This window comes from Grammomys surdaster, unplaced genomic scaffold, assembly GCF_004785775.1.
Source record: "Grammomys surdaster isolate TR1022 unplaced genomic scaffold, NIH_TR_1.0 125553, whole genome shotgun sequence".
In the NCBI taxonomy this organism is placed as follows: Eukaryota; Metazoa; Chordata; class Mammalia; order Rodentia; family Muridae; genus Grammomys; species Grammomys surdaster.
Window position 1 is genome coordinate 18,638 of NW_021620402.1, and position 27,391 is coordinate 46,028.

Consider the following 27,391-nt stretch of genomic DNA (forward strand, 5'->3'; position numbering starts at 1 on the left):
TCAAATCATAGAGAGAATGAATCTCTAGGTATATAGAAAGGGTCTTTAATAGAATGTCCCAATAAAGCAGTCGGCCAAGGGAAATTAGACAAATCAAGGATTGGTTGGTTTCATGTTGTAGGATATTACAGCTCATCTTCAGTATATTTCAAAACTTTGAAGAAAAAAGTACTTTCTAATGCCTGTTTTAAAAAACAAACAAGCAAACAAATAAATTACCTTTGTTTTGTAAAAATGTAGGGGAAGTAGAAAAAACGAAAGAACTATCCTATTCAATGACCTTTACATATGTAGGTTGCCAAAAGAATCTATAGCCTAGATCAAAGTTTGATCTAAACACCTCAAAAAAATCAAGATTAAGACAAGATTTCTTGCCAGGCAGTGGTAGTGCACACCTTTAAACTCAGCACTTGGGAGGCAGAGGCAGACAGATTTCTGAGTTCAAGGCCAGCCTGGTCTATAGAGTGAGTTCCAGGACATCCATGGCTATACAGACAAACCCTGTTTCAAAAAACAAAACAAAAAAACTAAAACAAAAACAGAGACAGGATTTCTTACTTCAAAAGGTATAGTTAAGAAATATTCCCCACAGCAAGCATTAGAATTAGGGTTAGGGGATTAGAGGGTTATGGTTAGGATTAAGATAAGGGTTGTTAGGATTAGGGTTAGGGAGTTAGGAAAATGGCTGACAATTGAATACCAAATGTTTATACTGTATCTTATGTAATTTAGGGACAGAGCCCAAATGGTGAATGTATGAGAGCATGAGAAGAAAGCTGAAAGATCAGATTTAACCATAACACAGTAGACACACAGAACAAAATTGGTCCTGTCTAAAAGGGGAAAAGCTACAGCAGAGAATGAGGGAAATGGCCAATGAAAACTGGCTCAACTGGAGACCTATCTTATAGGCAAGCTCTAATCCATGACATTATTAAGGATACTCTGTTATGATCCCATACAGGAGCCTTGCACAACTGTCCATTGTGAGGCTCCACACAGAAGATGACTGAAACAGATGCACAGAACCAGAGTCAAACTGTGAATCAACCTTGGGAACTGTTATGGAAATGTTGGGGGAAGGACTGAAGGTCCTCAAGAGGATAGGAACTACACAGGAAGACCAACCAACTCAACTAACCTGGACCTTTGAGGACACTCAGTGACTAAGCCACAGACAAAACAGCATACACAGGCTGGACTAGGGCCCCTGGCATATATATAGCAGATGTGGAGCTCAGTATTCATGAGGGTTCTCCAACAACTTTAGCAGGAGCTGTCCCTAAAGCTGGTGACTATCTTTGGGAATCTGTTGTCTTAACAGGGCTACATTCTCAGGCCTAAGTGGGAGAGGATGCACATAACTGAGCTGAGACTCGATGCACCATGGTGTGAGGATACACATGGGGCCAGCACACTCTCAAAGGAGAAACAGAATATTGGTGGAGGAAGTCTGTGAGAGCAGAAGACCAAGAGTCGGGACAATGATCAGGGTTATAATCAATATATAAATTATTGCAGAAACAAAAAAACAAAAGAAAGAACTTTATTAAGACTACAAACTATTCTATCCACCAATGGAATCTGGAAAGGCTTCTCCTACACGAGCTTCCAAAAGCTCCACAAAGAAAGCAAGATATGACAGACAAATATTCAAAGAAATCATCCTATCTACAACCTTTCTGTTTCAATCAACTTTATTCTGACCCTGGACACTATAGGCTCATGTTCATCATTTGATGAAAATGAATTCAGTCTACAGTGATCCTAATAATCTGAAGGAGCTCCTATAAAGTGTTCAAGTGCCTAAAGTCTCTTCTGAAACTCAAGGCAATACCTGGCAAGTCACATCTTGTAAAATACCAAATCCTATAGCTTTGTCTCAAACACATTGGACTTCACTTTCTAAATGCTTTGAAGGCCCATTTCCTGTAACTTTTCATACTTCCCTCAGTTTGGGTACTTCTTCTCCCTCTATGTATCTCTCCATGGCAGATTAATGAATGCCTTGGGTATCTCAACAAGTTGTAGGCACAAAATGCAACAGAAGCATCATCCTTACAACTTTAATGCAATCAGCTCAGAGACTTCCCTGGGACTCTGACTCTGCCAAAAGATAGATGAAATAGTGATAAACTGAAACCATAGAGGAAGAATCCATGATCTTGACAATTTCATCTTTCATTTTCCAGAAGCAGCTCAATATGGGTGATCCTGTCAAGTTTGGCTTCTAAGTTGATAGACTATGCTGTGCTTGGAGCACAGTTGCAGCAGGTTTTATTTAAGGCTTCTTCCTGGGACTAATTTCCCTACTCCTTCCATTAATTTATGACTTAGCAGGAGGAGGTGCAACAGTTAGGGAACCTTTTTAGGCATATATTCAGAAAGGAATGTACTCCACTAAGTTCATACGTGTTTTATGTACTACACCTAGAGACTGCACACAATCCAGCTGTCCCTCACCCAAAATACGGATACAGAAAATGTGGTTCATCTACAAGATATAATACTATTTAGCTATTTAAAACAAGGACATCATGATTTCTGCAATCAAATGGATTCAGCTAGTAACTATCTTCCTGAGGTAACCCAGATCCAAAAGGACATGCACGTATGTACTCACAAGTGAGTATTAACCATAAAGTACAGGATATCCACACTACACTCCATAGACCCAAGGAAGCTAAACAAGAAGGAAGGCTCAAATGAGCATGGTAGATCTCACACAGGAGGGGGAAAAAATAGAAATACGAAGCAGATGGAAGAAAGAGAACAGGATGAAAGAGCAGACAAGAAAGGTAAAGGGGGGCCCTGAACAGGTATGGTGAGACAGAAGGTAGGGCAAGAGGATGAGGAATATGAATCAAAATCTCTAGTTAGTGTGAGTGGAAAAGTAGGGGCATCTTTAGGATTACCAGAGACCACACATGGGAGGGCATCAACGAGTCTATGGGGGTGATCATAGCTGAGATGCATAGCAGTGAGGTATAGACCCTAAAAAGGCCACATGCTACGGCCAGGCAGGACTCCCAGTGGAGAGTTAAGGACACCAACTGAACCAAAAACATGTCCATTCTTTCTTGTTTCTGTCCATAAGAAATGCAGGAACAAAGATGGAGCAGAGATTCAGGGCATGGCCAAACTATACCCTGCCCAACCTGAGACCCATCCCAGGGGCAAGCACCAATCCCTGACATTAGTGAAGATACTCTGTTATACTTGCAGAGAGTCTCTTAGCATAATTGTCCTCTGAGAGTCTCTACCAGAACCTGACTTAAACAGATGTAGAGACTCACAGCTTTACATTGGACAGGGCTCAGGGAATCTTTTGGAAGAGTTGGAAAAAGGATTAAAGTTCTCAGAAGGAACAGGAAGTCCATAAGAAGACTCTCAGAGTCAACTAACCTGGGCCCTAGGAGACTCTCAGAGACTGAGTCACAAACCAAAGAGCATACACAGGATGGACAGAGGACCCTACCATATATGTAGTACATGTGTGTGCTACTCAATCTTTACATGGGTCCCCCAACAATTGGAGCAGGGATGTCCCTTAAGATGTTGCCTGTCTGTTCAAGCTATTCCCCTAACTTGACTAACTTGTTGATCTCAGTGGGAAAGGATGTACCTAACCCTGCAGAGACTTGATATGGCATGGTTGGGGGACATGCAAGTGGTCCCGACTCTCCCTGGGGATATAAAAAGGAGTCAGGGATGAGGGAGAGTGTAAGAATGAATGGATGGTGGTAGCAATTGAGATATAAATTGAATGTATAAAAAATGACAAAAGTGGAAAAATACAAAAAAATAAAATGAAAATATTGAAATCATCCCATTATTTCTAAATTTTGACCTATTCAGTATATCAGAGCATGAGTATGTTACTAAAGATGTTTGGCCAAAATATCACACAAATGAACTCTAGCTAAATTTTTCAGAGTCTATTTTCCATTAAATACCATGACCTCAAGTTAGCAACTCTATCTGAGGTAATAAATGTTTGTTGTGCATGGTTCTGTCAGATCACAGTTCACTGTACTGGGAGCCAAGAATAGAAACTGAAGCTAGAAAATGAAGGCAGAAGCTATGGACAAACACTTGTCTCCTGGGTTGTTTTTTGCTTGGTTACTGACTCATGTTCACCTAGCTCTCTCATCCAGCTCAGAACACTTCCTCAGGGGTCCTGCCACCCTCAGTGCAAGAACCTTTCCATGTCAATCATCAACATAATCTCTCACAGACACAGCAACCAGCCATACTGATGAGGGCATGCCCTCAATTGAGGCTCCTTCAGATGACTGTAGTTCTGAAATGTTGAGAAGTGAAGACAGTTATGACACAGAGACAATCATAAATGAGGAAGTTGTAAAAACCCCAAAATAATGACCTAACCATATCAATTACAGTAGCCCCTGCCACCACAAGAGAGAGGTGGAGTTGAGGTTGAGCCAGGACAAAATGAATAGGCCACCTGACTGAGAGCAGAGAAGGATATACTGGAATTGGGAGTTTAGAAGTTGTGCTGTTCTGGGATAAGGTGTCTTTAAAACCAGGTTTCCCAGTCAGTGCTACCAAAGAGGTGGCTAAAGTAGCTGGAACCTGGATAGAGAAGCAGATTGCCTCACAGAACTGGATATGGCCACCTCCAAATTATAGGATCTCTGGTCCAAGGTAGATATGCTAACTCAGTAGGAATGGATGAAGACCATCCTTCCATCTAATGACAACTCCAAAACAACAGAGTCACATGTGGACTGGGCAGAAGGCAGATCATGAGGCAGAAGAATGAGTTCTTTTTCCTTTCCACCCTGTAAAACTGGGTAGAGAGAGCCTGATTTTGGCCTAAAGGCTATCTCGAGGAGCTTTCTGTCATGGACTATTCAATTGGTTTAGGTCCTGTTGGTTAGAAGGATTTCACCGAAAGTGAGGGGTTAGTAAGTACATCAATTGAGATGGAAACAGTCTCATTTCCTCTCTTAGTCATAAAATAATAAAGTATTACACACATAACAGACAGCCAAAAGGTGGCAGTATATGTAACCCAGGTGATTCCTCCACTTAGAAAGAGGAAAAAATGAAGAGAGGATGGCAGATGCAAGCCATGAAGCAGGGTTCCAAGTCTGCTCTAACCTTCCCAGAAATTAAAACCAAGAAAACAGCATCTCCTCTACCAGGCTCTGGAACAACTTGCAAGCCATTTTTTGGCCACGACTCTCCAGTACATTCAGTATACTGTGCTTCCACATTCACTTTAGTGATTTCACTCCACAAATACTCAAGAAATATCTGAAAAACAAGGTACACAAACATAAATCTGACAGATAAGCCACTGACACAAAGAACATCAATGACTTATCTTAACAGCCAGCCTTTCAACCCTTCAGTTGGGACTCCTGAGGGTCTTGGGGTTCCAGTCAATGCATCAAGATATTATGTCCAAGTCACAGAGACCCCAGAGACCAACAAGAGTCTATGCAATGCAAACACACAAAGGTCTTTATTATGAGCTCATTAACAAGGACTCTTACCAGGTAACCTCGCATATGAGGTCCAAACAGAGAAACCAAGACAAGAGGTATTGTGTATTTATTGTAGAACAGAAAGATTGGACATTAACATACAGCTCAGCAACTTAATATTTTAGAACTTGTATGCCTGACATAATTTGCAGGAACCACTCAAGGGGGCAAAATCATCTGATAACCATAATGGATAGGCTAATTTTATTTTTCTCTGTAAGGTGTATTAGTAATCTATTTGTAGCTTACTCCTGACATTGTACCTTGACTGGCTGTTGATAAGAGGGGTTTCTCATAGGATGTTTAGTCAACTTCATTTTGTGCACTCTCAAATACAGAACTGATCAGACTTTACAAACACAACTTTGTGTCTAAGCTCCTTATTACAGAAAGATACTACTGTTCAACCACAAGCCATGCCTGCTAGTAGAAAAGGTACTTTTTCAAAAGACCTACCTCACTATCTGCTACTGCAGATCCTAATATCAGTTGCCCTTACCACTGGAACAGAATAGGAGTGCAAGGTACCTCTCCCCTTGTGCATGGCTCCTATGGACACTGAAGATAATCCCCACCTGCCCTTCCTTTCCTGCCTCATCCCTGTGTCACAGCTCCCACTTGGGAAGATACACCCTGTTCCATCACATGCCATGCCTGAAAATATGCAAGGTTAGCTTTCCATAGATCTACCGCACCATTTGTTATCCCAGATGAAATTTCTAGAGTTGCCTCTACCACTGTCCTAAACACCAGAGACAACCTAACCTTGCTCCTCACTATGTCTCTTTGTGGATTGCTAAGATCATCTCTTCCTGCCTACCTCTTCTCCCTGCTTTAAACAGGAGCAAGCATTCCCTCTTGAACATACCCACCAAACAGATCAGGAAAAGAGGCAACATTCAGTCAACACTCTCTGAAAATCCAAAAATCAAATAGTAACCCAGGAACAAAACTTCCAAACAAGACAAACCCAGAAACAAGTACCTAGACCAATAATCACCTCAAATACCTAGATAATACCAGCATAGAGATATAATAAGTAACAGCAAGCAAAATATGTCATCAAGAAATCCAAGCTATCCTATCACATCAGGTCATGAGAAATCAAAAACATGTAACAGATATCTTTCAAAAGAGGTTGTTTGGGGGGAAGTAAGAGGAGTGAGAACCTAGGGAAGGGAAGGAGGTACACAAGAGGACATACAGACAGTCAGACAGACAGGGAGCAGAGAGAAAGCCACCAGGGTAGAGACAGAGAACAGAGACAAGGAACAAACAGAGAGAGCTGCTGTATTTGGTGGTCCATGTATATAAAGTGCACCGGACAACAGCAGCAGGTGGTGGCAACAGGGAATGAGTTAAGCATTTGCTAAGTCCCTGAATGCAAGCAACTGAAATTGTCTGTACACTGACAACTACAGAGGCAAGGTTCACCCACAAAACAGGAAGGGAAGATAAATACAAAAATGGACATATTGGTCAAAAACAAAAATGTTGAGTCTGACAGAACTGTGGCAATAAGCAACTAGGAACACTGCAACATATGAGAAAGGAAAAACTACAGATGATTGGAAAAGAAGAGAATATCAGATCAAAAGTCTAGGAAATATTTTTAATGAAATCATAAATGAAAAATTTCCTAAAGTAAAGAAGATGCCTTTTACGGTGAAGAAGCATCGAAAATACCAAACAGATTAGACGGAAAAAAAAAAGTCTCTTTGCCCCATAATAATCAAAAAACTAAACATATAAAGAATTATAAAGAGTGAGTTCCAGGACAGCCAGAACTACACAGAGAAACCTTGTCTTGAAAAACAAAACAAAACAAAAAAACAACAAAAAAATTATAAAAAACGGCAAGAAAAAATTGACAAAAACTAAACAAAACAAAAACAAGTAACATATAATAGAAGACCTATGGGCCTGGTGGTGCATGCCTTTAATCCCAGCACTTGGGAGGCAGAGGCCGGAAGATTTCTCAGTTTGAGGCCAGCCTGGTCTACAGAGTGAGTTACAGAACAGCCAGGGCTACACAGACAAACCCTGTGGGAAAAAAAAAAAAAAAAAAAAAAAAGAAAGCAGAACTAAGATTAGATATATACCAGTCTTCTTGGTTTTTTTTGTTTTTTGTTTTGTTTTTTTGTTTTGTTTTGTTTTTTTAAGACAGGGTTTCTCTATGTAGCCCTGGCTGTCCTGGAACTCACTCTATAGACCAGGCTGGCCCAGAACTCAGAAATCCATCTTCCTCTGCCTCCCAAGTGCTAGGATTAAAGGCATGCACCACCACTTCCTGGCATATTTTTCTTTTTGTTTTGTTTTGTATTTTAGTTATATACCAGTCTTCTTAATGTATAATATAAAAGAAAAAGTGTTTGGACACATTTGATATTTCTCCAAGCAAGCCAGTGATCCAAATATTTTGGGCAAATTATAATAAGCCATGATAGTGAAGTTATTGATAGGTCACCACCTGATTTGGCAAGTGAGGAGCACCACAAGGGACCACACATGTGGTCACATCAGGCTGATGGTTTGCCTCCAGAAGGAGAGAGGACCCACCACCCCAGCTCCCACTGCTCAGCAACCTATTCCTCCCTATATTGGGTATTTTTTTTACTGTACTCACCATGTCACGGTTTCAGACCTTCCTGGGGTCCTCTCACAGCACCCGACAACACAGCTCAGAGCTGGAAGCAGAAAACCATCCAAACCTGCACCCTGCACAGTCACAGCAAACTTGCAGAGAGGAACCCGGAAGATCCTGCCTCTTCGTCTGACTGGCAGATCCACTTGGAGGCCTGATTGGCCAGTGAATTTTCCTCAAGTTTAAAGTGTGCTTGTGATTGAGGGTCAGAACTTTCAGGATCTCAGGAGTGGTCTGCACTCCATTAGCCACTCCTCCAAGAGGAATCTCACCTCACCCAGCCCTGAGGGAGAACCTGGACTTTCAGCTCAGGCTATTCAGATACTTGATCCAACCCCCCTCTATGAGCATTGTTCCTGCACTTATCAGGACCTGACTTCAGACCTTGCCTGAGCTTTCCTCACAGCACTTGTCTTCTTCTTCCTGAAATCAAGGTGAATAGCTTACATTGGTGCAGTGGTGGTATAAGTCTGATCCAGGAATGGAAGAGTGCCCAGTCTATTAACACTAAAGAGGGATTTTAGGAAACAAAAGTTCTGTTTTGTGGCTTCACAATGGGCTCAGGGAAACTGCATCTCCCTGTCATCAGATGATTGGTATCAAAAAACCCTGGAAGAAAAGCCACAAACATAAGGGAAACACTGTTGAGCACTATTGTTAACCAGCACAGCTTCGTCAATGATGGAAGCAGAGAAAAACTACATTGGATTATTATAGGTTCTCTAGATAAACATATCTCAAATCATAGAGAGAATGACTCTAGACATAGAGAAAGGATATTTAATAAAATGTCCTAATACAGGCTTTTGTCCAACGGAAATTAGAAAAACCAAGGACTGGTTGATTTCGTGTTGCAGAAAATCACAGCTGATCTTCAGTTTATACTAGAATTGTGAAGAAATAAGTACTTACTAATACCTTGAGTAGAAGTTATAATAGTCCTAACAGTCTGAGTTTTGTGGATGTTTTCCCACTCACATAACAGAGTCCTTCCATGACATCTTCAGTGACTGTCTTATTTTCAGAATCTTTTGTCTTCACTTTAGTTTTATTTTGGCCCCTTAAAGGACTCTTCTCTGAAGCAGCATAGCTGCTGCTCTTTTATATCACTGCTTTGGTCAGTATAAAAATGTAGGATGATCCATTTTACAAACATTAAAGAGTACAGATATCCTCTCAAGTCTGACTACAGTGCAATCCCCATATTCATCTTGCCACAGCATCAGTAGTGATGAATTCATGGAAAGACAGGAGCATTTGTGAGAAACTGAAGATTGGGAAAGACTAAATACAGAAATGAAAGACACATTGCCATACAACCATTTCTTCAAATGAGGTAAGGAAGGTAGTTCCAGTATTTGTTGTGGACATGTAAACCAGAGGATCTGAATTCCATTTTTTGGACCTTTGAAGAAAACCAGAGATGCTGACTGGAACTGTTGGGAGCAGGGACTCTTATCTGTTATGAGCAGGCTATTGATAAGGGGTTAGAATCCCCCGAGGGGAGAGGAGCAACAGGTCTTTCTCCACTCAGGGATTGTATACTGGGTTTGACTGTGAGATTTTCAGCTCCAAGATGGGGAAGATATAGTATGCCAGAGAAACAGAGGATTTGGAATTCAGTTACTCTTTAATAAATAATGCACAGCAAGCAATATATTATCACCAGTGCTAAGGCTATTGCTACAACAATGTATTGGCATATTTCCTATGCATTGCCTCTAACAATATACACAATGAACAGAAATAATTAATTGCTAATTACCAAAGAAATAAGCATTGCAATAAGCACATCATTCATTCATGGATTATAGGAACTGAGTCCTTTTGATGGTTTAGGATTACAGGTCCAGAGCCCAGGAAGGGGGTTGGGGGTGTCATGCTGGGGCTTCCAAATAGTTGAATTGCTAATTTGACCTCTTAGGTTACTTGACCAGGAAGGAGCTGGAGGCATTGGTCTCTTGGTTAACTCTCTGATGACCGGGTGCTAAGGAGGCTTTGTCCAGAGGATCACATTGGACAGTCATGGCTACAAGTGTGAGGAAGTGCTCCAGATGGGCTCCTCTTTTATGTTTGATTTGGCTACTGCTGCCGAGCATGGCAGATAACCACTCGTGTCTGTTATCGCCAGGCTCTGACCTCATCACAGCTGGTTATCACAGCACAACTTTTACTTCCAGACTTGTCTTTACAAGTACTAGACTAGTCTTAACAAGTTTCCTATTACAAAACGGAGTTGATCGTGTTTAGGGGCCTGCTCCTTACATTCCATCCCTTACACCTGAAATGATGTCAACATGAAAGGTATCCACTCAGCAAACGCACTTGGAGGATTTACATGATTTCCATGCAAGGCTCTTTGATAATTTCTATCCATCATATCCATTACTGCATAGTCTCCCTTCATACAATCTATTGGATGTTCTCATATATTATTAGCTTTCTTTCTTTTTTTTTTTTTTTTTTTGGCTATTTTATATGTTCTCCAAACTAGGTACCAATCTAAATATGCTGCAAATTTAAACAATAAATCATAAGTGGTCTAACCAGTGTTCTCCTAACAAATGATTCTTTGCTTTTGGGTGAGTGTGTCCTATCTAAGTAATTCATAGCACAGTGCCAATCTCCATCTAGGAGGTGCAGTGCTTCCCAAGTGTTGTGTCTTATCATTGTTCTGCATAGCTCATAATGGGAGTAGTTGCCCTTAGTTAAGTAGCAAATAATCATGCTACTGAGCAAGTGACATAAATGGTCAAGTGGGTGTTTATTCATTCTAGCAGTTCTGTTGTGATTTTCATGGTGTAGTATGTGGTTTATGAGCTCTGCCAATGGATCAGATTGTCTAGGTGAGAGGTAAAAGGTGGCATACCTGTGTTTGCAGAAATGGCAAGTTCCTCCCAAAACAATGGGTATTATGCCCATTCTTGCAAAAATATCTTCTAAGGGTCACCAATGTTTGATCCATAGTAATTTAAGTGCCTTTTTAATTCCTCTGCTCTGCAGGAAATCAAATTTTCTACCAGAGGGGTTGCCATAATGTTTTGGTGTTCTTCTTCTTCTGCCTGGCATTCTGGAAGAGAGGTTTTATGCACATCATGATCTTAAATGTAACATAACCTATCAATATGTAGATTATTAGCCATGTTGTTTGTTTTATCCATTGCCACAAATTGTATATTGGGGGAAATGTTAGGTCAAATTGGCTCAGTCTTGCTAAGTAATGCCAGAAAGAACATTCTTCAAGTTTTTTATCCCAGTCTTTATGGATGTAGGTATTTGTTCTTAAGATGCCTACTAGGTTATGTAAATCTGTTTGCAAATGTGATAGGTCAGCTTCTGCTTTGGTAATTGTGTTGTGAATACCTTTAAATTGTTTTTTTTTTGTTATGTTCTATATTGCTGTATAATTTGTTCATGTCTTCTTTGAATCTATTGTAAGCATCCATGTCCACTGTGTCATCCCAATTACTGTCTCCAGTCATTGTATGATGATGTTCACTAGATAGGCTGGTGACTAAAGTTTGGTTTAGTATTTGAAGCATGCTGCACTTGTGTATTATCCAACATCCTTCTGCTAATGGTATTATGAAGGTTTCCCAAGTTCTGGATGTGGTATTAAGGTCTGTGCATGTTCCATTCTGGGGGTAGTTTGAGCATATGAAAAAGTTATGGTCCCCCAGAGATGTAATTGTATCATAAAGCATGGTAGTAGTCAATCTGGTCTGTTCTATTTTAGTTGTTGCTTTGTGTAGGTATATATATGTGTTTGCTCCCATTTCTATGCAATCAGACATTGGTATAAATGCTGGTATATCATCTACTGATGTCCATAGAAATTGATCAATTGATGTTAGGATTACCTTAGCTGGGGTTGTTAAATCTGGCACTATCATGGGTGTGTGGACTACTCCTGGTGTACCTTTTGGTGGAATTGCAAGTCCTTGCTTGTAGTGAATGCTATATAAAGGGTATTCTGTGTGGTTCCTGGTTATTGTTCCTCTATATAACAGTCTTGGTTGTGTATCTGTAGTGTTAGGCCATATGTCCCCTGAGAGGGGCATGTATAGTACATAATCCCAATTGTCTTGGTCATAGACCTGCATTCCTTTGAGTCTGTGGGTCATGATATCTGTTTGGACCCATTCATGGGTCTGAGAGTGGGTGGTTAGTAAATAGCTATAGTAAGGTAGGCCTTTGTGAATTAGTTTTTTAGTTTTCCATGATATAATATTCATGGTTTCAAACCACTCTAAATTCATGGTAAAATTATTAGTGAATGTGATCCATGCTTTAGCCTCTCTAAGCTCATCATCTTTATGTGGGTTAGTTACTGACCAAAAATATGAGTAGGAGCCAGTCTTTGCCATGTCTTGTCTGACTATGGTTGGGATGTAATAGTCTATCATTGGGTTGGTTAAGTTTACTTGTCTCCATCCGTTCCACCATACGTTTTTATTCTGGAATCCGGTGTAAGTAAAATTCCTGTGTAAGTAAGTAAGTAAGATTATGAGACCCTTTGGCCATTTCTGATTGCTTAATCCAAGGTTCTACAAACATGGTCTGGTTTGTAAATTTTCCTTCTAAATTTAGAGGTATAGGGGTTATGTTGCCCTGCTGTTTATGGCATATAGTCACATTAGGGCTGTATTTGGTATAGTTCAAGACTTGTCCTCATTTAGGATAAGGTATGTAGAATTTACAAAGAAAATGGATTTAATTTTGTCAGTTCTTTGCCTAGTTCCTTGCTTTGCTTGGGTGTTATCCCAGTTAGTGTGGTCTGTTCTCAGTGTGGCGTTCCTGACATGGTAGATAGAGGAACATTCCTCCATTGTTGGTGGGACTACAAGATGGTGCAACCACTTTGGAAATCAGTCTGGCGGTTCCTCAGAAAATTGGACATAGCATTACCTGAGGATCCAGCTATACCACTCCTAGGCATATAACCCAGAAGATGCTCGAACATATAACAAGGACATATGCTCAACTATGTTCATAGCAGCCTTATTTATAATAGCCAGGAGCTGGAAAGAACCCAGATGTCCTTCAACTGAGGAATGGATTCAAAAAATGTGGTATATTTACACAATGGAGTATTATTCAGCTATTAAAAACAATGAATTCGAGAGGTTTCTAGGTAAATGGATGGAACTAGAAATTATCATCCTGAGTGAGGTAAGCCAATCACAAAAGAACACACATGGTATTCACTCACTGATTATTGGATATTAGCCCAGAACCTTGAAATGCCCAAGATGCAACTCACAGGCCACATGAAGCTCATAAAGAAGGAAGACCAGTGGGGGTGATTCGGTCCTTCTTAGAAGGAGCAACAAAATAATCAAGGGAGCAAATATGGAGACAAAGTGAGGGACAGAAACTGAAGGAGGGGGCCGTCTGAAGACCATTCCACCTGAGTATCCATCCCATGTGCAGTCAGCAAAGATAGATGCTGATGTGGAAGTCAGGAAGTGCATGCTGATAAGAGCCTGATATAGATGTCTCCTCAGAGGTCTGCAAAAGCCTGACATATTCAGAGGCAGATGCTCACAGCTAGCCATTGAACTGATCATGGGGTCCTCAATGGAGGAGTTAGAGTGAAGACTGTTGGAGCTGAAAGGGTCTATGGCCCCATGAGGAGAGCAACAATACCAACCAACCACAGCTCCCAGGGTCTAAACCACTAGCCTGGGAGCAATTAGGGAGGGATCCATGGCTTCAGCTGTATATGTAAGGGTGGAGGGCCCTGCTGGGCATAGGTGGGAGAAGAGATCCTTGGTCTCATGAAGGCTGGACACCCCAGGGGGGTGGGAATTTGAGGGTGGGGAGGTGGGAGTTGGGGTGTAGGTAGGGGTACATCTGCAGAGAAGCAGGAGGAGGGGTGAGGGGATGGGGGTTCCTGGGTGGTTGGGGGATGGGGTAAGGGGATAACATATGAAATGTAAATAAAACATCCAATAAAAAATTTACAATGCAAAAAAAATCTATTAAGAAAAAAATGTTTTTTCAGTTTCTCTTCTTATGACTCCTTTTTCATTTCTGTTTTTTCTTTAACATGGATACTGTTTCTATGTCTTCCAATTAGTGTGCTTTTAATCTTGTTGATTTTCTCAAAGAACTAGCTCTTGGCTTTTTGATTCTCTGTATCATTCTGTTCTAATTGGTTGATTTCTACCCTGAGTTTGACTATTTCCTGCTGTCTACTTCTCATAGGTGTATTTGCTTCTTTTTGTTCTAAAGCTTTCTGGTGTGCTTTTAAGTTGCTAGTGTAGGATCTCTCTGGTATCTTTATGAGGGCACTTAGTGCTATGCATTTTTTTGTCTTACCACTGCTTTCATTGTGTTCTATAAGTTTGGGTATGCTGTACATTCATTTTCATTGAATTTTAGAAAGTCTTTCATTTCTTTATTTCTTCACTGACCAAGTTATCATTCAATATAGTTGTTCAATTTCCACGAGTATATGGCTTTCTCATGTTTTTGTTGTTATTGAAGTCTAGCTTTAGTCTGTCCTGATTTTATACGATTCATGAGGCTATTTCATTTTCTTTTATTTGTTGTGATGTACTTTGTGACAGATTATGTGGTCAATTTTGGAGAAAATACCATGAGATGCTGAGAAAAAAAAACATATATGATAAAATGTTTGGAGTGATTAAGGTTACAAGGGACATACTTAAACATAATTAATTAACTTTACAGCAAGCTTATTGCTAACACCTAATTAAATCTATGAAATTCTAAATAATTCCACTAAATCATGAACAAGACAAGGTGGTCTATTATCTCCATATCTATTCCACTTGCTATCTAAATGTTTGGCTAGACTAATGAAACTGAAGAAGATGAAGGTAATGTAAACTAGAAAGGAGGAAGTAAAATTATCTTTATTTGCAGGTGATTTGATAGTATGCATAAGTGAACCAAAACTTCCCAAAGGCAACTCCTAGGGCTGATAAACACTTTCAGCATATTTGTTAGATACATAATTAACTTAAAAATAGAAAGAAAATTCGTGGCCTTCACATATACAAAAGATTTTGTAAGTGCAAACAAAATAGAGAGACATCATAAACGTTAAGTTGATTATTGTTGCTTGTCACATTTTTTCTACATAATAAGTAACCTTGAGTAAGTGAATGCAATTGTGTTGGATAAGATCTTACCAAATTCTTTGTAGTCACAGCTTACTTTTGGTATTATTAAAGGTCCCCAAAGACTACTGTAATATGAAAATGGTTTAATAAATTGATTACCTACTAAATAGTTGCCCTTGTTTAAAGATACCAGAAAGCACAAAACTTTAACACATTGACTACATTTATTGGGTTTCTCTGCATTATGACATTTTCTCATGCAAAGCCTTTGCCACATTGCTTATTCATGGTGTTTCTCTACAGGCTATGTTCTTTTATGTTCATTGATACATGTGGTTTTTTAAATTTTTTTTTAATTTTTTAAATTTTATTTATTTATTTATTTATATATAGTTTTTTGGGTTTTTTGATACATGTGTTGTGAAAGTTATTATCACATTGATTTCAGTTGTAAGATTTCTCTCTAATATGTGTTCTGCTATGTATTCAAAGATGACTATGATATCTAAATGTAGGGAACCAGCATAAAAACAAAAAGAAAAACAAACAAACAAACAAAAAAAACCCCAAAAAACTTGTGCTAAGGATTGCCTTTTGTTATCAACCTCCATTTAACTGTAGGTTGAAATGAAGTTCAAGTCGTAGGTCATAGGGGACTTGTATACTAAACAATATCTGGCCAGTTGTCATTATTCATGTTTGGTTCCCCAAAACACAAAGACTGTTCCTAACCATAATATTTGTTATTCATGTTTTATTCTTCAAAATTAACTGCCTGTTCCTAACCACAAAATGGGTGTGATAGGCTAAACCATAAAACCTACATTCTGTATAGTTTGACATAGGTTAAAAACAGACGTAAACCCTGATTGGAGTGAAATGTAGCTGTAATGTGGCACTGATATTTTTGGTTTTCAGGTTTGAAATCTTTATCACTTTCTGGCTCAAGGTGGGAGTGGGGATGGGGAGGGGTGATTCAGCTAAGCTTCTGAGTATATATTTGTGGTCCTGATTAATTAGTAGTGAGTTGAGTACAAAAATTCTTACCACTTGTATTGTCCTGGTGTTTGAATTATGTTGGATCTCAGTGAACTTCATAACATAAAGGATTTACCCTATGGCTAAAATTCATAGAATTTTTCTCAAGTATGAATGGTTTTTATGATGAAGACTGCAGAGGTGTGTAAAGGCTTCATTATACTAAACACATTCATAGGTTTCTCTCTAGCGCATATTCTTTCATGATAATGAAGACTATAGTATTGTGCAAGGGGTTGACCATACTAAATACACTCACAATGTTTCTGTCTTTGAGTTTCCATTGCTATGAAGAGACTTCATTAACAAGGCAACTCCTATAAAAGCTACAATTTAATTGGGGATGGCTTATAGTTTCAAAGATTTAGTCCATTTTCATCATAGGAAAAGGCATGGCAGGCATACAAGAAGACATGATGCTGGAGAAGAAAATGAGATCTCTGAATCTTGATCTACAGGCAGCCAGAAAGAGACTGTCATCAGGGAGCTACTAGGAGGATCCATTCAGCACTGGGCAGAACTTCAAAGCCCACCACCACAGTGATGCACTTCCTCCAACAAGGCCACACCTCATAATAGTGCCAGTCCGTGAGCCAAGTATATTTATTTATTTATTTATTTATTTATTTATTTATTTTTGTTTTTTGTTTTTTGTTTTTCAAGACAGGGTTTCTCTGTATAGCCCGGGCTGTCCTGGAACTCACTCTGTAGACCAGGCTGGCCTCGAACTCAGAAATCCGCCTGCCTCTGCCTCCCGAGTGCTGGGATTAAAGGCGTGCGCCACCACCGCCCGGCTGAGCCAAGTATATTTAAACTACCACATTCCACTTCCTGGCCCTCAAATGCTTGTTGAAACATATGAGTGTATGGGAACCATATTTTAAAATAGCATGAGGCAAAATACATGAGGTTCAGTTAAAAAGTCTCCATCATCTATAACAGTCTCAAAAATGTTAACAGTCAAAAGTTCAAAGTCCCTCCTGAGATTCATCTAATCATGTAACTGTAGTCCCCTATATTTTTCAAACAAATAGCACATCATATACATCCAAATTCACAGGAAATATACTTCATCATTTCTAAATGCCATTGTGAGGAAATACTTTGCCAACAGAAGGCCAAAAGCCAGCAGGGCAATCTCCAAAATCTGCACCTCCATGTCTGATGTCAGTACATTCTTCAGAACCCTGAGTCCATTCTGCTTTCCTCGCTGCAGCAAAACTTTTTCTCTTTGGCTGGTTTTATTCTCTAAAAACAATTTTCCTGAGCAGGTAAGCCACAGCTGTGGCACCTCAAAATCTTGTGGTCTCAGAGGTAACTTTAGTATTACAGCTTCATGTTCCATTATCTGGGATCCAAACATGATCTTCTGTGCATCTCAAAAGAAATTGGGTCATTTCTCTAGCTCTTCCCTCTATAGTTGTTTGACTATATAGTTCTATAGTTCTATTCTAGCTTCTGGTTGACACCACTATACTGGTGCTGCTGGACTTTCTACTCATCCCATGGCACTGACATATTCAATATACTGGGTTCTTCTGCAGCAACTAGGCTTCACTACTTTCCTCTCCTTCATGGTGCCAAGCTTTAGCTGTTCTTCATGACACATTCATGCCTTAAAACCTGTGCTATGTTAGTGATAGTTACACATGACCAAGACCAGCAGTACCACAAGGTACAGTCTTGGCTATCTCTGAAACAGAGCTTCATTGTCATCTTAGAAAACACTTCCCAAAAGATTTCTCCTCAATGATGCTGGTTTCTTATTGATCACCACTAAATTTTTAATATAGCTAACCAGTATCAACTGTGTCAGTAGTCCCTTCTAGTCTTGCCTCTAAAGCCAGAGCCATATGGACAAAGCTGCTGAGTTCTGCTGCTTGCTGGGGCTGGAACATGGCCCCTTCTATTACATTATCACCAGCTTTCTAATTTTCAACAACTTCACTGCCTAAGCTTGGTTAAACTGGAACTTACTCAGTAGTTTAACCTTGAAGTCAGAGCTATGTATGGTTCTGTCTCCTCAATGCTGGTATAATAGATGTGTGTACTTTGCCTGTACCTAAGCTTTTCTTTACCTAAATCTAGTTCTGGGCCAGGATGACTTGAACCAGAAATCTGCTTGACTTTCATCTCCTGGGACTTAGGGTATGTACCACCATGCCTGAGCCTAAGTATTCACTTTTATATCTTAAATTGAAAACCCAAGGGCCTGGAGAGATGACTCAGTGGTTAAAAGCACTGACTGCTCTTCCAGAGGTCCTAAGTTCAATCCCCAGCAACCACATGATGGCTTACGACCATCAATAATTAGATCTGATGCCCTCTTCTGGTGTGTCTGTAGACAGCGACAGTGTACTCATATGAAACAAATAAGTAAATTATTAAAAAAAAAAAAAAAAGAAAAAGAAAACCCAAAATAGAATGAAAATCCATCCTTTGTCAATTTGACACATACTTGTATCTCCTTATGTCCACATGGAAGCAATAATCAGGTAATAATAATGCCTATCATGATACAGTTCTTCTTCATACAACTTTACATCCATATGTTTAGGTAGATGGAATCTTGCCATATCATTACCATTTCTTTAATACCATCAGATATCTTTGAACACAGGATTTAGCTTCATTCAACTTCCTGGTGAGCCTTGTCTCTTTGAATCTAACATTTTATATTTTTCCTTTCTAAGATTACTATGTTTGACCAAAACACTCACCATGAGAGCAAACACAGGCCAACCGGTATGCTTTATTTGTCAATGCAGTCAACATAAACCTCCTTACTTTAGACACAAGGACTCTCTTCAGAGAAGGGAAAAAGGCAGCAACATTCTTCAGCAAAACATCATAAAACCTACATATAAAGTTCAAATCACTCTTAGTACATATGTGTTCTATTTTCCTACTAGAATGGACCATTAAGTTCCACTTAATGCATGTATCAATCCAAAGTCTAAAAATCCACATTGATTCAAACAAAAACATGGTCAAGCTTCTGATAGAAATACTTCTGTCTGGGGTACCAATTTCTGTCTTAGATAGAATTTTCATTGCCAAGAAGTGACACTGTGAACAAGTCAACTGTTTTAGAGGCAAGTATTTCATTGGGCCTGGCTTACAGTTTCAAATCTTTAGTCAATTACCATCACAGTAGGAACAATGGCAACATGCAGGCACCCATGATGCTGGAGATGGAGCTCAAGAGTTCTGTATCTTCATGAGAAGGCAGCCAGGAAGAGATGGTCTTCCAGCCAAAGAGTAGGAGGGTCTATTTTGTTCTGGCAGATGCTCCCAAGACCTCCACCATAGGAATTCACTTCCTTCAAGACAGTAATATCTACTCCAACATGGCCAAATATCCTAATAGTGTCACTTCTTAGGTCCAAGCATATTGAAATCACTGCAGGTTATTTCTACGATGAATTCTTTCATGTATTTAAATATGATTAGGACATGCAAAGGCTTTAGCACATTGATTACTTTCAGAAGGTTTCTCTCTAGTATGTGTTCATTTTTGTATTCAGAGATTACTGTGGCATGTAAAGGATTTTTCAACTTGAGTACATTCACAAGGTTTCTGGCCAATATGTGTTCTTTCATGTCTTTGGAAACCACAGTGATATGCCCAGGCTTTTCCATGTTCATTTCATTCATAAAATTTCTTTAAAGTGTGTGTTCCTTAAGTATTTAGTGAGCACAGTGACATGCAAAGGCTTTACCCCATTCATTATACTCACAGTCATTCCTCATAGGAAAGTATGTGATCCTTCATGTATTTGGAGACTACTGTGATATGCAAAGGCTTTATCACATTGATTAAATTCATAAGGTTTCTCTCCTGGACATTTTCTTTTGTGTATTCTGAGATGACTGTCCTGGAAAGGCTTTACCTCATTCACGACATTCATGCAGTTTCTTTACAGTACATTTTGTTTTATGTATTCAAGAATAACTGTAACTCTCAAGGGCTTAGTACACTGATTATCTTCATAGGGTTACTCTCTTGTCTCTGTTTTATTATGTAGTTGTAAATGACAGCGAATTGACAAGGTTTGCCACATTGATTACATTAATAGAGTTTTTTCCAGTGTGATTTATTTTGTGTAAAGACAAAATAAACCATGACATGCAAAGGCTTTACTACATTGATAGCATTCATTTGGTTTATCTCCTGTAAGGATCTTTTATATGACTGCAGATGACTGTGACTTGCAAATGTTTTACCCCACTGATTACATTCATAAAGTTTCTCTCTGGTATGTGTTCTTTTATAATAATAGAGACTACAAGGTTGTGAAAAGTCTTTAACTCATTGATTACATTCATGAGGTTTCTTTCCAGTATAGGATCGTTTATGTTTTGGAGAGTAGTGGAACATGCAAAGGCTTTAGCACATTAATTACTGTCTTAATCAGGGTTTCTATTCCTGTACAAAACACCATAAACTAGAAGGAATTTGGGGAGGAAAGGGTTTATTGAGCTTATACTTCCATGTTGCTGTTCCTCTCCAAAGGAAGTCAGGACTGGAACTAAGCAGGTCAGAAAGCAGGAGCTGATGTAGAGGCCATGGAAGGATGTTATTTACTGGCTTGCTTCACTTGGCTTGCTCTGCCTGCTGTCTTATAGAACTCAAGATTGCCATCCCAGGAATTTTTCCAACCATAATGGGTCCTACCCGCTTATCACTAACTGAGAAAATGCCATACACCTGAATCTCATGGAGGCATTTCCTCAAATGAAAGCCATTTCTCTGTGAAGCTAGCTGGTGTCAAGTTGACACACAAAACCAGTCAGTACAATTACATTCATAGTTTCTCTCCAAAATGGGTCTTTTATGGTTTTGCAGAAAATAACTTTGTAAAAAGGCTTTTGTCACATTGATTACATTAATAAGGTTACCGTTCAGTATGTAGTCTTTTACTGTTTTGGAGATGTATCCCTTGTTAATAGGCTTTACCACATTAATTATATTCCTAAGGTTTACCTCCAGTATGTGTTCTTTTATGATATTGTAGAGTACTCTGTTTTGAAAATGCTTTACCACATTGAATACATTCATAAGGTTTCTCTCCAGTATATGTTCTTTTATGATTTTTTAGATTATAGGATCTTGCAAAGGCTTTATTACATTGATTACATTCATGGGTTTTCTCTCCACTATGTGTTCTTTTATGACTTTGGAGATGATAGAGTCTTGCAAAGGCTTTACTACATTGATTACATTGATAAGGTTTCTCTCCAGTATGTATTGTTTTATGTCTTTGGAGATGATCCTGAAGGGAACAAGCTTTACAACACAGATTATATTCATAAGGTTTCTCTCCAGTATGTGTTCTTTTATGGCATTGGAGACTACTCTGACATACAAAAGCCTTACCACATTGATTACATTCATATGGTTTCTCTCCAGTATGTCTTCTTTTATGATAGTGGAGAGTACTCTGATGTGAAAAGGCTTTACCACATTGATTACATTCATAGGGTTTCTCTCCAGTATGTGTTTTTTTATGGCTTTGGAAATTACTGTGACTTGCAAAGGCTCTACCACATTGATTACATTCATCAGTTTTCTCTATAGAATGTGTTCTTTTATGATTTTGGAGAGCATTTTGATATAAATACGCTTTACCGCATTGATTATATTCATAAGGTTTTTCTCCAGTATGTATTCTTTTATGATATTTGAGATATCTGGGTTTTGCAAAGGCTTTACCACACTGATTATATTCATATGGTTTCTCTCCGCTGTGACTTCTTACACACCTGCCATGATATTGGTACTAGTGAAAACTTTACCACATTCATCATCCTGATCAATCATTTAATCAATATGAATTAAATTTACAGTTTGGTTTAATAATAGAGGAGAATCATATCTTATGATTTTATCATTTTGTATGTTCATGGTGTTCTCACCACTATGGCTTGATTTGCCTCTTTGAAAATACCTGTGATGATAAGAATATTTATTACATGGCTCACAGTTATAACATCCTTTTTCTATATGTGATTTCTATATATTGTATTTCATGTATCAGGAGGAAAATGGAAAAATGCAGATCTTTACAACACTGATTATATTCATAAATTTCCCATAGTGTGAATCATACCACATTAGCACTGTCAACCAGAAAAAAACAGAAAAATTTACAAATTTCTAGTACCCACAGGGATTTTCTGCAGTGTGATTTTGAGGATGTTCCCAGTAAAGTCAGAAAACCAATTAATTGAAAACTTCTATCATATTCAGAAAGTCTACCAAAGGCAGAATACTACATATCTTCTCACTGTTCTGGAATAGAGAGATGTAGATTGCTCCCTTAAATATTCATATGCTTGCATTATTTTTTTCATTATGATACTTGATATACCCATAAAAAGATGAAGAAATGACAGATTTCCACATTGAATTAACACCATTTGACTTTTCGTTTCGTGTAGACATACTGTATATGGATTGAGATTTCTCCATGATGACATTCTTGACTCTCATAAACTGATCTCTCAATAAACTTAGCAATGTCACTACAAGAATATGAGTATCACCAAATTTGCCATGGACTATTTACTTATTGGATAGCTTTTGATATATATATTTATCACTATTCAATGTGCAACATCTAAATATTATGAGACTATTCAGATTGGTAGTTCCACAGCATAGCTCTAATGGAGCTACAAATCAAATAAAGGTATCTCTTAAAGCATTGTTTCTATGTCTTCTTCCTTAGAGAAATGCCTTGCAAACACAAATCAGATAAGTGACATTGAGGCACATGGCTTTGTGAGAATATTGTAATCATAGCTATACTTAAAGGACTGATATTTTACATATTTCCTTTTGTTTAGATTTTTCAGGACATATTAAAATTTCCTCAGAGGCATATTTGCATTAGTTTGCATATTAAGATTACCTTTTGTACCTTTTAGAATGTTGAAATTCTTTTTCAAAATGGTGGTCTTCCCAATTGTATCCTAAAACACAGTACCAGAAAATTTAATGATATACTGTTAAAAATTCGGCAAAATTCAAGATACTGTGAATTTTCACAGCACTAATCATGATTTACTCTGCTCAATCTTTCTCGTTTTCAATTGAAATAACAGAGTATCATCAATAACCAAGAAATATTTGTCTCCTTATTTTGAAAAGCAAAAGAAAATTCACAGTCTTACATATATCAGTGAGGTTCCAGTAGGTCTCCAGCATCACATCTTAGTAGAGATTCTTCTGGGAAGGATCCAGTAAATTCCACTCTTCTCCAGTGAAGTTGATATATACATCATCAAAAGTCACTGCATCCTAAAATATATGTATAACATAAAGCATGATACCAACATCACTGTAAATAAATGTATGCTTCCTAGACAATATAATTATATATTTCATGTGCTACCTCCATTTATTTCTTGACACAGAAATTATAATCTAATCACTATATCATTTTAGAAGGAATTAATACTATGAGGATTGTATGTGTGTATTGCTACTGAACCCACTGAATAGGATATAGCTTTACAAGAAAAATGCCAATTGAGAGAGGGATGTAGAGGGAAACAGACCAACAGCTCTGAGCACACATTAAGGAAATTGTATAAACAATTAGTAACTACATAAATGATGGATAACCTCGGTGTTTTTGCTCATGTCTTTAATCCCAGAGGCACAGGCAGGTGTGTCATTGAGTTTGATGCCAGCACGGCAAATGCAACAAGATCCAGGACAGCAAAAGTTACATATTAAGACATTAATGCTCCTGTAAAAATCAACCAAGGAAACAGAAATGATAGAGAGAACTCACAGTTCTTTACTGAAGTTCTTAAAATGAATAATACATGCAACGTAGTTCTGTATTCATCTTATAGAAACATAAAGTATACCAGTTTAAAAGGAAACATTAATAAAATTTTACCAAAAGGGAATGCTTGTTTAAACAGATACAAATGGACAGATGAAAATTTTAGTAATATAAATGTTGATCATAATAAGCAACATAGGGCAGGAGAATGAGATAACTCTGAAGTAGAAAGCTCTGGCTGGTCTTCCACATAATGGTGGTCAATTTCTAACATCTACATGGGGGCTTACAACTACGCATAACATGAAGATCAAGAGTTCTGAGGCCACATTCTGACAAAACTAAAGATGAGACACATATGATACTCATATACATCGACACAGGAAAAATACTCCTATTTGTCCAAAAATTTTAGAAGAAATTAGAAGAGTAAGGCAGAACTTCATACACCTAGAATCCAATGGCTCTGAAGCCTCAGGTAGTATTGATAACATGAGCATATACCATCTTTAGAAATAGAATATAACCTATATATTTGGACGAATTTCAAAATTAAAGATGTGGATGAAGAACAACACAGAAGCATGTACTTTTTTTACAATAACATGTCAGGTGGCTTGTGTGGAGTCTATATCTACTATCAGGATGTGAAGGGCTTCATAGAGAAATTTTGTCTTGAAAAAGAAAAACAAAAAGAATAAAGTTAAAAATATAAAACCAACAGACATGCAAAATAGATTAACATAGAATAGAAAATGTTTATACTGTATCTCATGTGATTTAGGGAGTGAGACCAAATGGTGAATGTATGAGATCATGAGAAGAAAGCTGAAGGATCAAATTCAACCACAACACCGTAGACACACAGAACAAAATTTGTCCTGTCTAAAAGAGATGCAGGGGTGATGCTGCAGCAGAGAATGAGGGAATGGTCAATGAAAACTTGCCCAACTAGAGACCCACCTTACTGGCAAGTTCTAATCCATGACATTATTAAGCATACTCTGCTATGCTCCCACACAGGAGCCTTGCATAATTGTCCACTGTGAGGCTCTACCCAGCAGCTGACTGAAACAGATGCAGAGAACCACAGTCAAAGAGTGAATGGACCTTGGGGACTGTTATGGAAGAGTTGGAGAAAGGATTGAAGGTCCTCAAGAGGATAGGAACTACACAGGAAGAACAAGAGACTCAACTAATCAGGACTCTTGGAGACATTCAGTGACCAAGCCACAAACGAAATAGCATACACAGACTGGACAAAAGCCCCCAACACATATGTAGGAGATATGCAGCTCATTCTTCTTGACCGTCCAATACTATTGTAGCCGGAGCCTCTCCCTAAAGCTGCTGCCTATCTTTGGAATGTGTTCTCTTAACAGGGCTGCCATGTCTGGCCTCAGCGGGAGAAGATGCACTTAACCTAAGAGTTGTTAGATGCACCATCAGGTGGGGTACCCATGAGACCCACACCCTCTCAAAGAGAAACAAAAGAGATTGGTAGGAGGGACTATGAGGGCACAGGACTTACAGTAGGGAGAGTGATCAGGTTTATAATAGATATATGAATTATTTCCAAAATAATAAAAAGAAAATAAGAAAGAAAGAAACATTTTTAAGTATAGATACATTATCCTATCCTCCAAAAGAAATCTGGAAAGGCTCCTCCCACAAGAGGTTTCACAAGCTTCACAAAGAAAGTCAGACATGACAGACAAGTGTTCAAAACCACCAGCCTATCTACAAGCTTTTTGTTTCAATCAACTACATTCTGACCCTGGAAACTGGAGGCTGATGTCCATCCTGTGAGGTAAATATATCCACTATAAAGTGATCTTAATAATCTGTAGGAACACATAAATTGTTCAAATGTCTAAAATCTCTTCTGACACTCAAGGCAATATCTTGAAAACCACATCTTATAAAATCAGAAAGCAAGTTATATCTTGTCAACATACAATGGCACAGAATACTCCTTCTCATTCCAATAGATAGAAATGTGCACATGGGGAGAGAAGATTGGACCAAGGCAAGAAACACAGAAGGGCAAAAACTTATAGGTTTTTCTCAAATTGGACTTCAGATTCTAAAGGCTTAAAGGGCTCTTTTCCTGTAACTATTCATACATTCCTTAGTTTGGATATTTCCTCTCACTAGATGTATCTCTCCATGGCATATTTCTCCATGCCTTAGGTATCTCAACAAATTGTAGCTGCAAAATGCAACCCAGGCATCACCCTCAACAAATTCAATGCAATGAACTTTCACAGAATCTCCATTGTGGCTTTGACTGTGCCAAAAGTTGGCTGGAATTGTGATAAACTGAAACCATAAAGGAAGACTCCATGATCTTGAACTTTTCAACTTTCAGTTTCCAGAAGCAGCACAATATGGGTAATTCTGTCAAGTTTGCCTTCTAAGTTGATGGGCCCTGCCTTGCTTTAACCAGAGTTGCAGCTGGCTTTATTTAAAGTTCCTTCCTGGGAGTAGGAAACACTTTGCTTACTCCTTCTATTAATTTAAGACTTAGCAGGAGAAAGTGTTACACTTAGGATACCTTCTCAGACATACACCCACAAGGGCATGTGCTCCAGTAAGTTCATAGGCATTTTATTTATAACAGCTAGAAACTGGAAAGAATGCAGATGCCCCTCAATTGAAATATGGACACAGAATATGTGGTTCATTTATAATACGGAATAATATTCAGCTATTAAAAAGCATGACATGATGAATTTTGAAGGCAAATTGATAGAATGAGAAACTATCATCCTGAATGAGGTAACCCAGACTCAAATGGACATGCATGTATGGACTCATTTTCAAGTGATTATTAACCATGAAGTACAGGATATCCACACTACACTCCATAGACCCAAAGAAGCTAAACAAGAAGCAAGGTCCAAATGAGCATGGTAGATCTCACTCAGAAGGGGGAATAAAACAATCATATGAGGTAGATGGAAGAGGGAGAACTGGATGTGAGAGGAGATAAGAAAGGGGAATAGGTGGAGAATCAGGAATGGGTGTGGTGAGAGACAAGTGAAGGCCAGAGGGGGAAAATGAATTGAAATCTACAGCTGGCTGTGGGGAGGGGGCATCCTAGAGGATGTGGCAGGGACCATGAATGGGAGGGCACCAAGGAGTCTGTGGAGTTGATCTTACCTGAAATTCATAACAGTGAGATATGGACCCTAAAGAGGCCACATCCTACAGACAGCTAGGACTCCCAGCAGAGAGTTAAGGACACCAATCGAACCAAAAACCTTTCTATACAAAACTGGTCCTGTCTACAAG

General features: G+C 38.6%; 1 protein-coding gene across 1 annotated transcript in view; it reads right to left on the bottom strand.

The window, feature by feature from the left end:
- LOC114638175 (zinc finger protein 431-like) overlaps positions 1-23,270 on the bottom strand; it is a gene marked incomplete at both ends in the record, with an annotated part of 41,516 nt that extends 18,246 nt beyond the window's left edge. The window contains 5 exons of the mRNA XM_028786553.1: positions 5,128-5,283; positions 10,095-10,309; positions 21,589-21,750; positions 21,820-22,058; positions 23,210-23,270. Coding sequence (XP_028642386.1) covers positions 5,128-5,283; positions 10,095-10,309; positions 21,589-21,750; positions 21,820-22,058; positions 23,210-23,270 — 833 coding nt within the window. The remainder of the gene's footprint in view (positions 1-5,127; positions 5,284-10,094; positions 10,310-21,588; positions 21,751-21,819; positions 22,059-23,209) is intronic.
- Positions 23,271-27,391: the final 4,121 nt, after the last annotated feature.